Source organism: Xyrauchen texanus, chromosome 50 (genome assembly GCF_025860055.1).
Source record: "Xyrauchen texanus isolate HMW12.3.18 chromosome 50, RBS_HiC_50CHRs, whole genome shotgun sequence".
In the NCBI taxonomy this organism is placed as follows: Eukaryota; Metazoa; Chordata; class Actinopteri; order Cypriniformes; family Catostomidae; genus Xyrauchen; species Xyrauchen texanus.
Genome location: NC_068325.1, coordinates 6,990,631 through 7,002,737, shown reverse-complemented (window position 1 = coordinate 7,002,737; position 12,107 = coordinate 6,990,631). Strand labels below are relative to the sequence as shown.

The window sequence follows — 12,107 nt, the reverse complement described above, 5'->3', positions numbered from 1 at the left end:
TTGCGTTTGATAAAATTCCCTTATTAAAATCACACTAAATTTACAAAACCAGGCATGCAGTCTGGTCCACTTCGCAGCTTATTCGGTACTGTTGGTTGCTAGTAAGTGTCATTGGCAAATGCTTATTGAAAAATAGCCAATTTGTTGTTGCAAATTGGGGCCAGTGTAAATGCCCTTAAGACAAAAAAGCTTGTTTGACTGTCGTGTAAAGCCAGGTGGGTAAATCCAAAATTGACGATATCACAACTTTAGACAAAAAACGTATTCACATATGCAGCAGTTCTCATCAATGAACAGCCACACAGAAAACACGGAACAAAATAATTGAAATGTGTTTATACCTTGTGGTCATAATTGAAAGTTACTGTCTATCCTAAAGTAATAAATATGGATTATTACATACTAAGACAGTGGGATATATGGTTGTGCTTGTGGATATCTAGTTTACTTGCTACTAAGTGTCTCAAACAAAACAAAACAAAACAGAATATGTTTTAATGGTTTGATGCCACCAACCTCGCAATCCAGTAGTTAGTTCTAAGGGATAGGAATCATAAGGAATTATTAGTATAACAATTACTATTACCGATTACAACAAACTCATAATGTTTAGACCTTTCTATAACTACATATTGGGATATGTCAGACTGATCTCACACTAAAATCGGAAAAAAACAGGTTTACTTTTCTTTAGCAAAGATTGGTCCATGCTGACCAAAAAACATTGCCCCTAGTGGCCAAAGTGGAAAGTGTTGTTGAACATATGGCCGCCAAAAGCGACTTGTAAAGCGAGCTGTTTTCAGCTGTACAGAATGTAAAAGAGTAAAGAGAAATGCATCCCCCCCATCACCATCATAAACCTAACCTATCACAGAGAAGTTTAGTATGGGGTTCTGTCCACATCAGTGGATAAATGTCTGCTATTAAAGGACAACATTTCACAGAACCAAAAGTCATGAAAAACATCTGGTTCCAGTATTTAAAAAACAAAAACAAAGAGTTTCTTCAAAGAGATTCTTCTTACTTTCACCTTGTTTTGACTGGCAGGTGTGGGCTGATTCAAGTTGGAGATAGAGTGCTATCCATCAATGGAATTCCTACAGAAGATGGAACGCTGGAAGAGGCCAGTCAGCTGCTCCGAGACGCTGCTTTGGCAAATAAGGTCACACTTGAGATTGAGTTTGATGTTGCAGGTAAGTTAGGCCACCTTTTTCACCAAGACTCTTTTAGTTCTTTTTAATTTGTATTTCATTTAAAATTGGTAGCAATTGTAATTATACACAAATGATGTACTCTTGGTTTTGTTTACTGGGCAGAATCAGTTGTGCCTAGCAGTGGAACATTCCATGTGAAACTGCAGAAGAAGAGAGGAGTAGAACTGGGCATCATTATCAGTGGTAAGTTCTGAATACACTCAAAAAAAGAAAATCAACAATCCAACAGATAGATAGACAGACAGACAGACAGACAGATAGATAGACAGATAGATAGATAGATAGATAGATAGATAGATAGATAGATAGATAGATAGATGACAGATAGATAGATAGATAGACAGACAGACAGACAGACAGACAGATAGATAGACAGATAGATAGATAGATAGATAGATAGATGACAGATAGATAGATAGACAGACAGATAGATAGATAGATAGATAGATAGATAGATAGACAGACAGACAGACAGATGACAGATAGATAGACAGACAGACAGATGATAGACAGACAGACAGACAGATGATATATAGATAGATAGATAGACAGACAGACAGATGATAGATAGATGATAGACAGACAGACAGACAAACAGATGATAGATAGACAGACAGACAGATGTTAGATAGACAGACAGATGATAGATAGATAGATAGATAGACAGACAGACAGACAGACAGATAGATAGATAGACAGACAGACAGATGATAGATTAGATAGACAGACAGACAGACAGATGATAGGTAGATAGACAGACAGACAGACAGACAGACGATAGATAGACAGACAGACAGACAGACAGACAGACAGACAGACAGACAGACAGACAGACAGACAGACAGATAGATAGATAGATAGATAGATAGATAGATAGATAGATAGATAGATAGATAGATAGATAGATAGATAAGAGAACAGAAAGAAAGAGGATAGATAGATAGTTAGTTAGTTAGTTAGTTAGTTAGTTAGTTAGTTAGTTAGTTAGTTAGTTAGTTTGTTAGTTAGTTAGTTTGTTTGTTTGTTTCTAGTGTGTCTTGAAACTGTGTTTGTACATGTGAGGGTGTGTTTGTGTGTGGCATACTGAAATGTTGTGCTTCTGATGTGTTTTCTCTTTCAACAGCCAGTAAAAAAACAGGAGAAGCTCTTATCATTTCTGACATTAAAAAAGGCAGCATGGCTCACAGGTAAGAACAACACACACCTTCACAGTCATCCAGTGTTAACACACATTGAAGACTACAACAAATACTACAAAGATTTATAAATATAATTTACAATGTATGTATTTTATCGTATTATTTCACATTCACATTATTTTGTATTTCATAGTATACCACATCAAACATATTTTTTCATATTAGAGCAAAGAGAATGAGACGTTTTTTGTGTTCTGATAATGTGCAACAATGTTTTTAATTGTCATGAAAATTAGGACACAATTAAAAATAAAATGAAAAAATTGTCATAAAAAAGGCTTACTTAAAAACAAATGACATTCGTATTTATTTTGTATATATTTTTGTTTTGTGTTTTTTTGTGTTGTTTTTTATTTTATTTTGCTTTTGTTTTTTATTTGATTTTGTTTGTTTTTTAGTTTTTAGTTTTTTTACTTTGTTTTAGTATGTTTGTTGTTTGGCTTTACTTCTGTTGTTTTTTTTCTGTTTTTTTTTTGTTTTTATTGCATTTTGTTTTACTTGTTTTGTGGTTTGTTTTGATTTGATTAAGCTTTTGTTTTGCTTTTATTTGTTGTGTTTGCTTTGGTTGTTTTCTGTGCTTTGATATGTTTCGTTTTTTTCCTATGCTTTGTTTTGTTTGCTTTAATTTGTTTTAGTTTTTTACTTACATTTGATTTGCTTTAATTTAGTTTGTTTGCTTTGCTTATTTCTTTATTTGGTTTGATACTTAGATTTTCTTTGCTTTAATTTAGTTTTGTTTGAACATCACACAATGTGCACAATCATACAGTGTGAAAGCATCTATGTGTCTTTAATATCCAGAAGAGAGAGACAAACTCCAGATATCAATTAAAGTGAATTAAAGTCCTCCTAGATCCATATCAGTTCGTATATAAAGCAGGCCACAGTACTGAAGATGCCATTATTACTTTGACACATTTAGTGAGTAAACACTTAGACAGGTTGCAGACTACTTATACACTAGTTATTTTTCTTTACTTTTCATCTGCTATCAATACCATAAAACCAAATATTTTGTTGTCAAAAATGATAAACCTCAAAGTTTATACACATATAGTATAATAACAAAATGTGGGTTGCCACAGTGTTGTATCAGCTCACCATTACTATTCACTTTATATAATGATGATTGTGTTGCAGAAGATACTTAGAATAGCACATTATATAATTATTGAGATCCAACATGTGCTTCGTGATGAGTATAAACTTCTGCCATCAGGAAGGAGGTTTAGGATGCAAGCTTAAATTTATAAAAACAATATATAAAAGTATCATAAAAGCACCATCAAATTAGTCCATATGACTTATGTGCTATATTTCAAGTTTTCTGAAGCCATACAATAACATTGTGTTAGGAACCTAAACCTAAACCTAAATCTTCCCTTCCACTGTAGCTGTCAAATCTTTTAATTCCCATATCATATTTTCCACGTTGTGCTGAGTTTGATGTCAGTGAACACTGTTGGTTCTTGAGTGACATCAAACCTGATGTGATACTAAAAAAGGACAGAATGTTTCTGGAAGGCCCAGAATGGCCAAATATAAGCATTACATACATTTTAGTTTACTTGGATGACATGTTTTACAATCATTATTGTTTAAAAAAAAAACAAAAAAAAACTCTTTGTATATGCATTACAGAAAAATGTAGCAAGTACACACTTTGCTGCCACAGAAGGGACTGAAGTGTTTTTCATGGTTCTTTCCTGCAGAACAGGAACTCTGGAGCCCGGAGACAAGCTGCTGGCCATAGATAACATCCGCCTGGAGAACTGCTCCATGGAGGACGCTGTCCAGATTCTCCAGCAGAGTGAAGACCTGGTCAAACTCAAGATCCGCAAGGACGAGGACAACTCAGGTGTGTGTTTGTGTAGACCTGCAGTCCTTAGTGGAAGTTTCTCTTTCTTTCTCTTTTTCTTTCTTTTTTCTTTCTTTTTTTTCTTTTTTCTTTCTTTTATTTCTGTCTGTCTGTCTTTCTTTTTTCATTCTGTATATGTTCTGTCTTTCTTTGTCTTTTTTACATTTGCTTTCTGTCTGTCTGTCCTTTTTCTTTTCTTTATTTGTTTTTCATTCTGTATTTTTGTCTATCTTTGTGTTTTTTGTTTTCTGTCTTTCTTTCTTTCTTTCTTTCTTTCTTTCTTTCTTTCTTTCTTTCTTTCTTTCTTTCTTTCTTTCGGTCTCTGTATTTCTTTTTGTTATTTGTCTTTTTCTCTGTCTCTCTGTCTTTATTTCTGTGTCTGTCTTTCTTTTTTCTATCTATCTATCTATCTATCTATCTATCTATCTATCTATCTATCTATCTATCTATCTATCTATCTCTATCTATCTATCTATCTATCTATCTATCTATCTAATCTTTTTCTTTCTTTCTTTTTTCATTCTGTATTTTTTGTCTATCTTTACTTTCTTTCTTTCTTTCTTTGTCTATCTGTCTGTCTGTCTGTCTTTGTGACCCCAGTGGAATGGAAACATGTATATAATTCTACCTTCGACCAGCAGGTGTCAGTACACACCTACTAAACAAATGCAAATCCTTCTATCTCAAAGAATCCAACTATGATGCATCAGACCTATTTCCTCTATATCAAACATAATATCAAATTGTGTTTCCATTGTGTTATTTTCCTTTCTATGAACGAGAAACATTGTTTCATCATTCAACACATCAGCTCTGAGACATTGATATGTTGCTAGTAAAGCTCATATTGTTGTGAGTAGAAACACGATCTGTGGTCAGAATAACGGATAAGTCAGTCATTGTGTCTTACCAATCCTTTTGAAATGAAAATGAGCATTTAAGATCTGTAGACAGGTTTCTATGCTGACATATTTCCAGCTCAAGAACATATAAATGAAAAATGGTGTTGTGCTCTTGTGTTTATAATGTTGAATGATTAATAGAATATTGATATTGATAGAGTTGATTTAAATGTATGTCTGAGAAATATATCATTTTGGGTGCCTTCAAACTATAGATACAATTTTATTTGTAAATTTTTTGAAGAAAATGTGAGTGGCGCTTGCCTTTGCAAAGCATATTGCCATGATGTGGTTGCTAAGGTATTCTAAGTGCTTTTTAACACATTACTATGTGGTTGCTGATGTGCTCTGTGTGATTGCTAGGGGGTTGAGCTTAGCAAAGGGTCAATCTGCCTATTCCTTTTTCATTTTCTTGGTCTCTTTCTCCTGTCCCAATCCACCCCCTCATCTAGATGAGCAGGAGGCATCTGGCTCCATTATCTACACTGTGGAGCTGAAGCGGTATGGCGGCCCGCTGGGCATTACTATCTCCGGCACAGAGGAGCCCTTTGACCCCATCATCATCTCAGGCCTGACCAAGAGGGGTCTCGCTGAGAGGTGAGCCCCCCGGGTCAGACAGGTCGACTCCCATTCCCCCCCATGTAGAACTGGTATGACACCCACTGCTGCCCAGCGGCCAGATAAGCACACTGTGTCCCTCTCTCTCTCTTTCTCTCTCTCTATCTTTCTAGTTATTTATTTGAATGCTGGTACTGGATGTGTGCAGGAAATAGCATCTGATTAGCATGAAAGCTTGTAAATCACTTAAGTAAATATTACAATGGTGCCATTAAAAGTGCTAAAGTCAATGGAATATTTTCCTATATTAATCTTAAATTTCTAAAGTATGTTTATTTAAAAAATGTTGTTAATAGTAGAACATTGTGAAAATAAAAGAATATTTTCTAGATTAATAATTATGGATAGTGCATGGTAAAGTGCAAATATTAAAGTAATAGTTCACAAAAAAATCATTTACGCACCCTCATGCCATCCCAGATGTATTATTTTCTTTTGTCTGCTGAACACAAACAAAGATTTTTAGAAGAATTTCTCAGCTCTGTGGGTCAGTACAATGCAAGTGAATGGTGACCAGAACTTTGAAGGTACAAAAAGCATATAAAGGAAGAATAAAAGTAATCCATATGATTCCAGTGATTTAATCCATTGTGTCAGTTTAAGGATGGGCAAGGAGGAGGTCAACATAAAGGTTTAGTGATAAAAATGAACTTAAAACAACATAAAACATAAATGAACGAACAGACTCATGCTGCGCTGCCACATGCATCTCTCTCTCTCTCTCGAACTGGCGCCTCTGACTCGTCTTTATCCTCCTCCTGACTTATTAACCCGATTCAGGGCCTGGCCCGGCCCCGCCCCCTCCTCTTCACATCCATATCTTCAGAAGTGACATGACAGGTGTGAGTAAGAGACAGATAAATATTTTAGTCCTTTTTTAGATTCTCCTCCTTGCCCAGTAGGTAAAAATAAAAGAAGAATGTGAAATTGAAAGTGAAGATTTATAGTAAAAAAGGACTTACATATTGTTCTATTTTTCACCCACACTGATCATATCGCTTATGAAGATATGGATTTAACCACTGGAGTTGTATTAATTACTTTTATGCTGCCTTTATGCGCTTTTTGGACCTTCAAAGTTCTGGCCACCATTCACTTGCACTGTATGGACCTACAGAGCTGAAATATTCTTCTAAAAAACTAAATTGTGTTCAGCAGAAGAAAGATCGTCACACACATCTGGGATGGCTTGAGTGTAAGTAAATGATGAGAGAATTTTCATTTTTCAAACTATTTTCAAACTATCCCTTTAAGAAGATTTGTTCGATTTTTTTGAAATTGCAATACATAACTTGATATCATTTGAGTTACAGTAAATCTTGGGATGTTTTATGCCATTATAACCTAAAAAATATTGCATACTTACTGTGTATTTGCCTACAAACTTTAAGATATTTCACATAAATCTAGCTGTAGTGTGATGCCCAGGCTCTGACCAAACAAAACTTCTGTGATGCTAAAATGACATGTACATGTTAAAATAATATAATTGTGTATAATGGTGATGAATAACAAGAATCTGTTTATGTTAAACTGATTAATAATTGCCAGATATGCCATTCTGTTCTTGGAAAGTAATTGAGTTTGTCTGATATCCTCATAAATGGTCTATTAAATGTTCATTTGTTGTTCCTGGTTAAAATGTTATATTGTGTCTAAACTGAGCATCAAAGTCTTTCATGCACACACACACACACGCGCGCGCACATTTAAAGGGATAGTTTACCCCAAAAATAATTATATTATCATTTACTCAACTTCATGTCATTCAAAAAATTGAGTATCCTAAATGGCAACCTCCACACAGAAATATACACTGCCGGCCAAAAGTTTGGAATAATGTTCAGATTTTGCTCTTATGGAAAGAAATTGGTACTTTTATTCACCAAAGTGGCATTCAACTGATCACATTGTATAGTCAGGACATTATTAATGTGAAAAATGACTGTTACAATTTGATAAAACATGTCAGAACTTCATAAACTACTTCAAAGAGTTCTCATCAAATAAATCCTTCACGTACAGCAATGACAGCTTTGCAGATTCTTGGCATTCTAGCTGTCAGTTTGTCCAGATACCCAGGTGACATTTCACCCCACACTTCCTGTAGCACTTGATATAGATGTGACTGTCTTGTCGGGCACTTCTCATGCACCTTAAAGTCTAGCTGATCCCACAAATCTCAATGGGGTTAAGATCCATAACACTCGGGGGCCTAGGTATCTCAGCGAGTATTGACGCTGACTACCACCCCTGGAATCGCAAGTTAGAATCCAGGGTGTGCTGAGTGACTCCAGCCAGGTCTCCTAAGCAATCAAATTGGCCCGGTTGCTAGGCAGGGTAGAGTCACATGGGGTAACCTTGTGGTCGCGATTAGTGGTTCTTGTTCTCAATGGGGCACGTGGTAAGTTGTGTGTGGATTGCGGAGAATAGCGTCCGCATGCTGTGAGTTTCCCGGTGTCATGCACAGCGACCCACGTGATAAGATGCGTGGATTAACAGTCTCAGAAGCGAAGGCAACTGAGACTTGTCCTCTGCCACCTGGATTGAGGTGAGTAACCGCGACTGGCTTCTTTGCCCACTCTAACCTTTTCTCTTTTTTTCTGTTTCAAACTGGCTTTTTTTTTACAATTCTTCCCATAAGTCCTGCACCCCTGAGTCTTCTCTTTACTGTTGTACATGAATCTGGTGTTGAGCGGGTAGAATTCAATGAAGCTGTCAGCTGAGGACATGTGAGGCGTTTATTTCTCAAACTAGAGACTCTGATGTACTTATCCTCTTGTTTAGTTGCACATCTGGCCTTCCACATCTCTTTCTGTCCTTGGTACAGCCAGCTATCCTTTGTCTTTGAAGAATATAGTGTACACTTTTGTATGAAATCCTCATTTGTTTGGCAATTTCAAGCATTGCATAGCCTTAATTCCTCAAAACAATGATTGACTGATGAGTTTCTAAAGAAAGCTGTGTCTTTTTTGCCATTTCTGACCCAATATTGACCTAAGACATGCGAGTTTATTGCAAATTGTGGCAACTCAAAAACAAAAACAAAGATAATGTTAATCTTCAATGTAATAGCTTTCAGCTGTTGATATAATGGCAAGTGATTTTCTAGTATCAAATGATCAATTAGCATGATTATTCAAGGATAAGTTGTTGGAGTGAAGCTGCTGTTTAGATTTGAACAAAAATGACTTTTTTCAAATAGTCATGGTGCAGTTTTTTTACATCAGTAATGTTGTGACTATACTTTGTGATCAGTTGAATGCCACTTTGGTGAATTAAAGTGCCAATTTCCTACTGAAACAGCAAAATCTGTACATTATTCCAAACTTTTTGCTGCCGGTGTATGTTTGCCATTGTGCCAATGGTTTCTCTTGCAGGACTGGAGCCATTCACGTTGGAGATCGAATTCTGGCCATCAACAACGTCAGCCTAAAGGGAAAACCGCTCAGTGAAGCCATACACCTGCTACAGATGGCAGGAGAGACCGTCACCCTCAAAATCAAGAAACAGTCAGACAGTAAGTTGCAAACATAAAGGATTGTATGCAATACATGACAGTTAACACACCCGTGACAATATCAGGAACACATTTAGTCCAAGGCATGTCCAATAGAGTAAGAAATTTGATTTTAAAAAAGTGCTTTTTCTCCATATTAATTAACTAGCTGGAGAAAAAACTGTTTATTCCAATTATTTATATTAACAAATGTACCTATTTGTTGAGCATTGCTGTTTTTTATCATATTGTTGTTGCCACTATAAGCCAATCGAGGCCATTCATTACAGTTTTGCACTACTGTGGTAATATGATAATAACGTAAATCACTTTAATGCATGGCTTTGACAATCAAATCTGTGTCTTGTAGTTTGCTTAGTCCAACATATTTAAAATACCATGAAAGTTTCTAAGTAAACACTTTCTGATCTGGATCTGTTTTGCATTTAAATGTGTACACACTTGGCAGCAAATCGTGTTTAAGTAAATAATTAGATGCTTAACCTTATATTTGAATTGAAACACTGGCTGTCACTTTCCTTTTCAGCACAAGATGATCAAAAGAAAGACTATGATCTTGATAACGAGCTCAGCGATAACGAGGACGAGATGACAGACTCGCAGAAGACCAATAAACTGTCAGAGATTTATTCCACCACCATTCCCAGTGTGGACTCGGCGATGGAGTCATGGGATGGCTCGGGAATCGATGCTGGTTATAGCAATCAAGGTGGGCTTGATTTTAATGCTACCTTTGGCCAATGTTCACAGATCTCTGCACCATCTATGATAATTCTCTCTAAAAAAATAGAATTGGGTTTATTGGTTTAAAATCTCTCAATACATTTTTTCCATTTAATTTACTGGTGCAAATCACTGTGTGAACGCATCTTTAGAGTTGAAGTGCTTTATATGTTTAAAGTCATTACATTGAACACAGTTAACCTTTTAATGCATAACTCGGTATTTAGTGACCCGGGACCTCATTCCACCTCATTTAACTAATCCAATTTTTGGAGTTATGCCCCCACTTCTTTAGAATTCCTCAACCTTTCTCTTATGATTCTCTAACAATAAAAAAGAAAAAGAAAACAAAACCATTTAATTGTTTGATTACCAAATGTGTATAGAGTCTTTAGTGACCCAAGATATGTAATATGTAACATAAACACCCAATACAGAAACGTCCCTTTTTCAGGACACTGTATTTTAAAGATAATTTTGTAAAAATCTAAATAACTTTACAGATCTTTATTGTAAAGGGTTTAAACAAAGTTTTCCATGCTTGTTCAATGATCATAAACAATTAATGAACATGCACCTGTGGAACAGTCATTAAGACACTAACAGCTTACAGACGGTAGGCAATTAAGGTCACAGTTATAAAAACTTAGGACATTTAAGTGAGGCTTTTCCACTGCACGGTACAGCTCGAGTTCAGAGAGAATCGTCTCTACCAGTGTCACTGGATTTGTGACACGCGACCCATTAGTTTAAAGTTAGCTATAGCGATAGCAGTATCATTTGTTCACACGACTTTCGAACTGTAAAAAGATATGGCTGTGCGCAAAACCACGCCGTGGTCAATATACGAGGTGAATGAGCGTCCTCTCGTTAGCGATGAACGAAATGACGCAAAATTAAAAAGTCTTTCAGTAAGTGTCTCAGCTGTTGGCCGCACACAGCTACCACCGGACCTACCAACAGTGTAGGGAAAATTAAAAAAAAACTTAAAATTGATTACAGAACCATCAAGGACCACAACAGCTGGAGTGGTTCAAACAGAAGATAGTGGAAGTGGTTCGACCAAATGGACACTATCTATGGCAATGGGAGGGAGAGTGCCCTGACTCGGCCATGGTGTTATTGGATTCCACGATGGAGGATGGTACATTTTTTTAAATTAACTCTATATTCTGCTTGAAAGCTTCACTTTATTTAGTTGACCAGCTACTGGAAAGCTTGCTTCTAAAATAACCCGGCCAATTTAACTGTTGCACTTGTGTAAAATCACTATGCAACAACTGCTTTATGCAGCACAATGAGCTAGTAGCTAACAGCTAGCGGTCGTGTTATTGTTTATGGTCAGTAATGTTTGTCACATTTAAAATGATGTCACAGCAGTAGAAGCGGCACAAATATGACGATCAGCCTATAATCCCACCCACGTTGAGGCGGCAGTAAACTGCAGCACGCAAGCTCAGAAAAGTAAAGTGAGCAGAGTCGAGTCGAACCGTAACGTTCAGTTGAAAAGTACCATAAGAGACATTTCTACTGACTCTGAAAAACACCAAAAGAAAGATGCCAGGGTCTCTGCTCATCTGTGTGAACATGCCTTAGGTATGCTGCAAGGAGGCATGAGGACTGCAGATGTGGCCAGGGCAATAAAGTGCAATGTCCGTACTGTTAGACGCCTAAAACAGCGCTACAGACAAGAAGGACAGCTGATCGTCCTCACAGTGGCAGACCATGTGTAACAACACCTGCACAGGATCGGTACATCCGAATATCACACCTGTGGTATAGGACAGGTATAGGATGGCAACAACAGCTGCCTGAGTTACACCAGGAACGCACAATCCCTCCATCAGTTCTCAGACTGTCCACAATAGGCTGAGAGAAGTTGGACTGAGAGCTTGTAGGCCTGTTGTATGGCAGGTCCTTACCAGGAATGAGCGTTACACCAAGGCCTGTACTCTGGAGCGGGATTGATATGGAGGTGGAGAGTCCGTCATGGTCTGGGGCAGTGTGTCACAGCATTATCGGACTGAGCTTGTTGTCAACACTGTGCGTTAAAGGGAAGAAATCCTCCTCCCT

The 12,107-nt window shown here is 36.8% G+C and overlaps 1 protein-coding gene across 1 annotated transcript in view; it reads left to right on the top strand.

Moving 5' to 3' along the window:
* The window catches only part of LOC127641508 (glutamate receptor-interacting protein 2-like), a 121,485-nt gene that overhangs the window by 97,916 nt on the left and 11,462 nt on the right, over nucleotides 1-12,107 (top strand). The window contains exons 13-19 of the mRNA XM_052124548.1: nucleotides 1,048-1,193; nucleotides 1,317-1,397; nucleotides 2,338-2,401; nucleotides 4,126-4,271; nucleotides 5,626-5,770; nucleotides 9,172-9,311; nucleotides 9,838-10,020. Of these exons, the coding sequence (XP_051980508.1) occupies nucleotides 1,048-1,193; nucleotides 1,317-1,397; nucleotides 2,338-2,401; nucleotides 4,126-4,271; nucleotides 5,626-5,770; nucleotides 9,172-9,311; nucleotides 9,838-10,020 (905 nt within the window). The remainder of the gene's footprint in view (nucleotides 1-1,047; nucleotides 1,194-1,316; nucleotides 1,398-2,337; nucleotides 2,402-4,125; nucleotides 4,272-5,625; nucleotides 5,771-9,171; nucleotides 9,312-9,837; nucleotides 10,021-12,107) is intronic.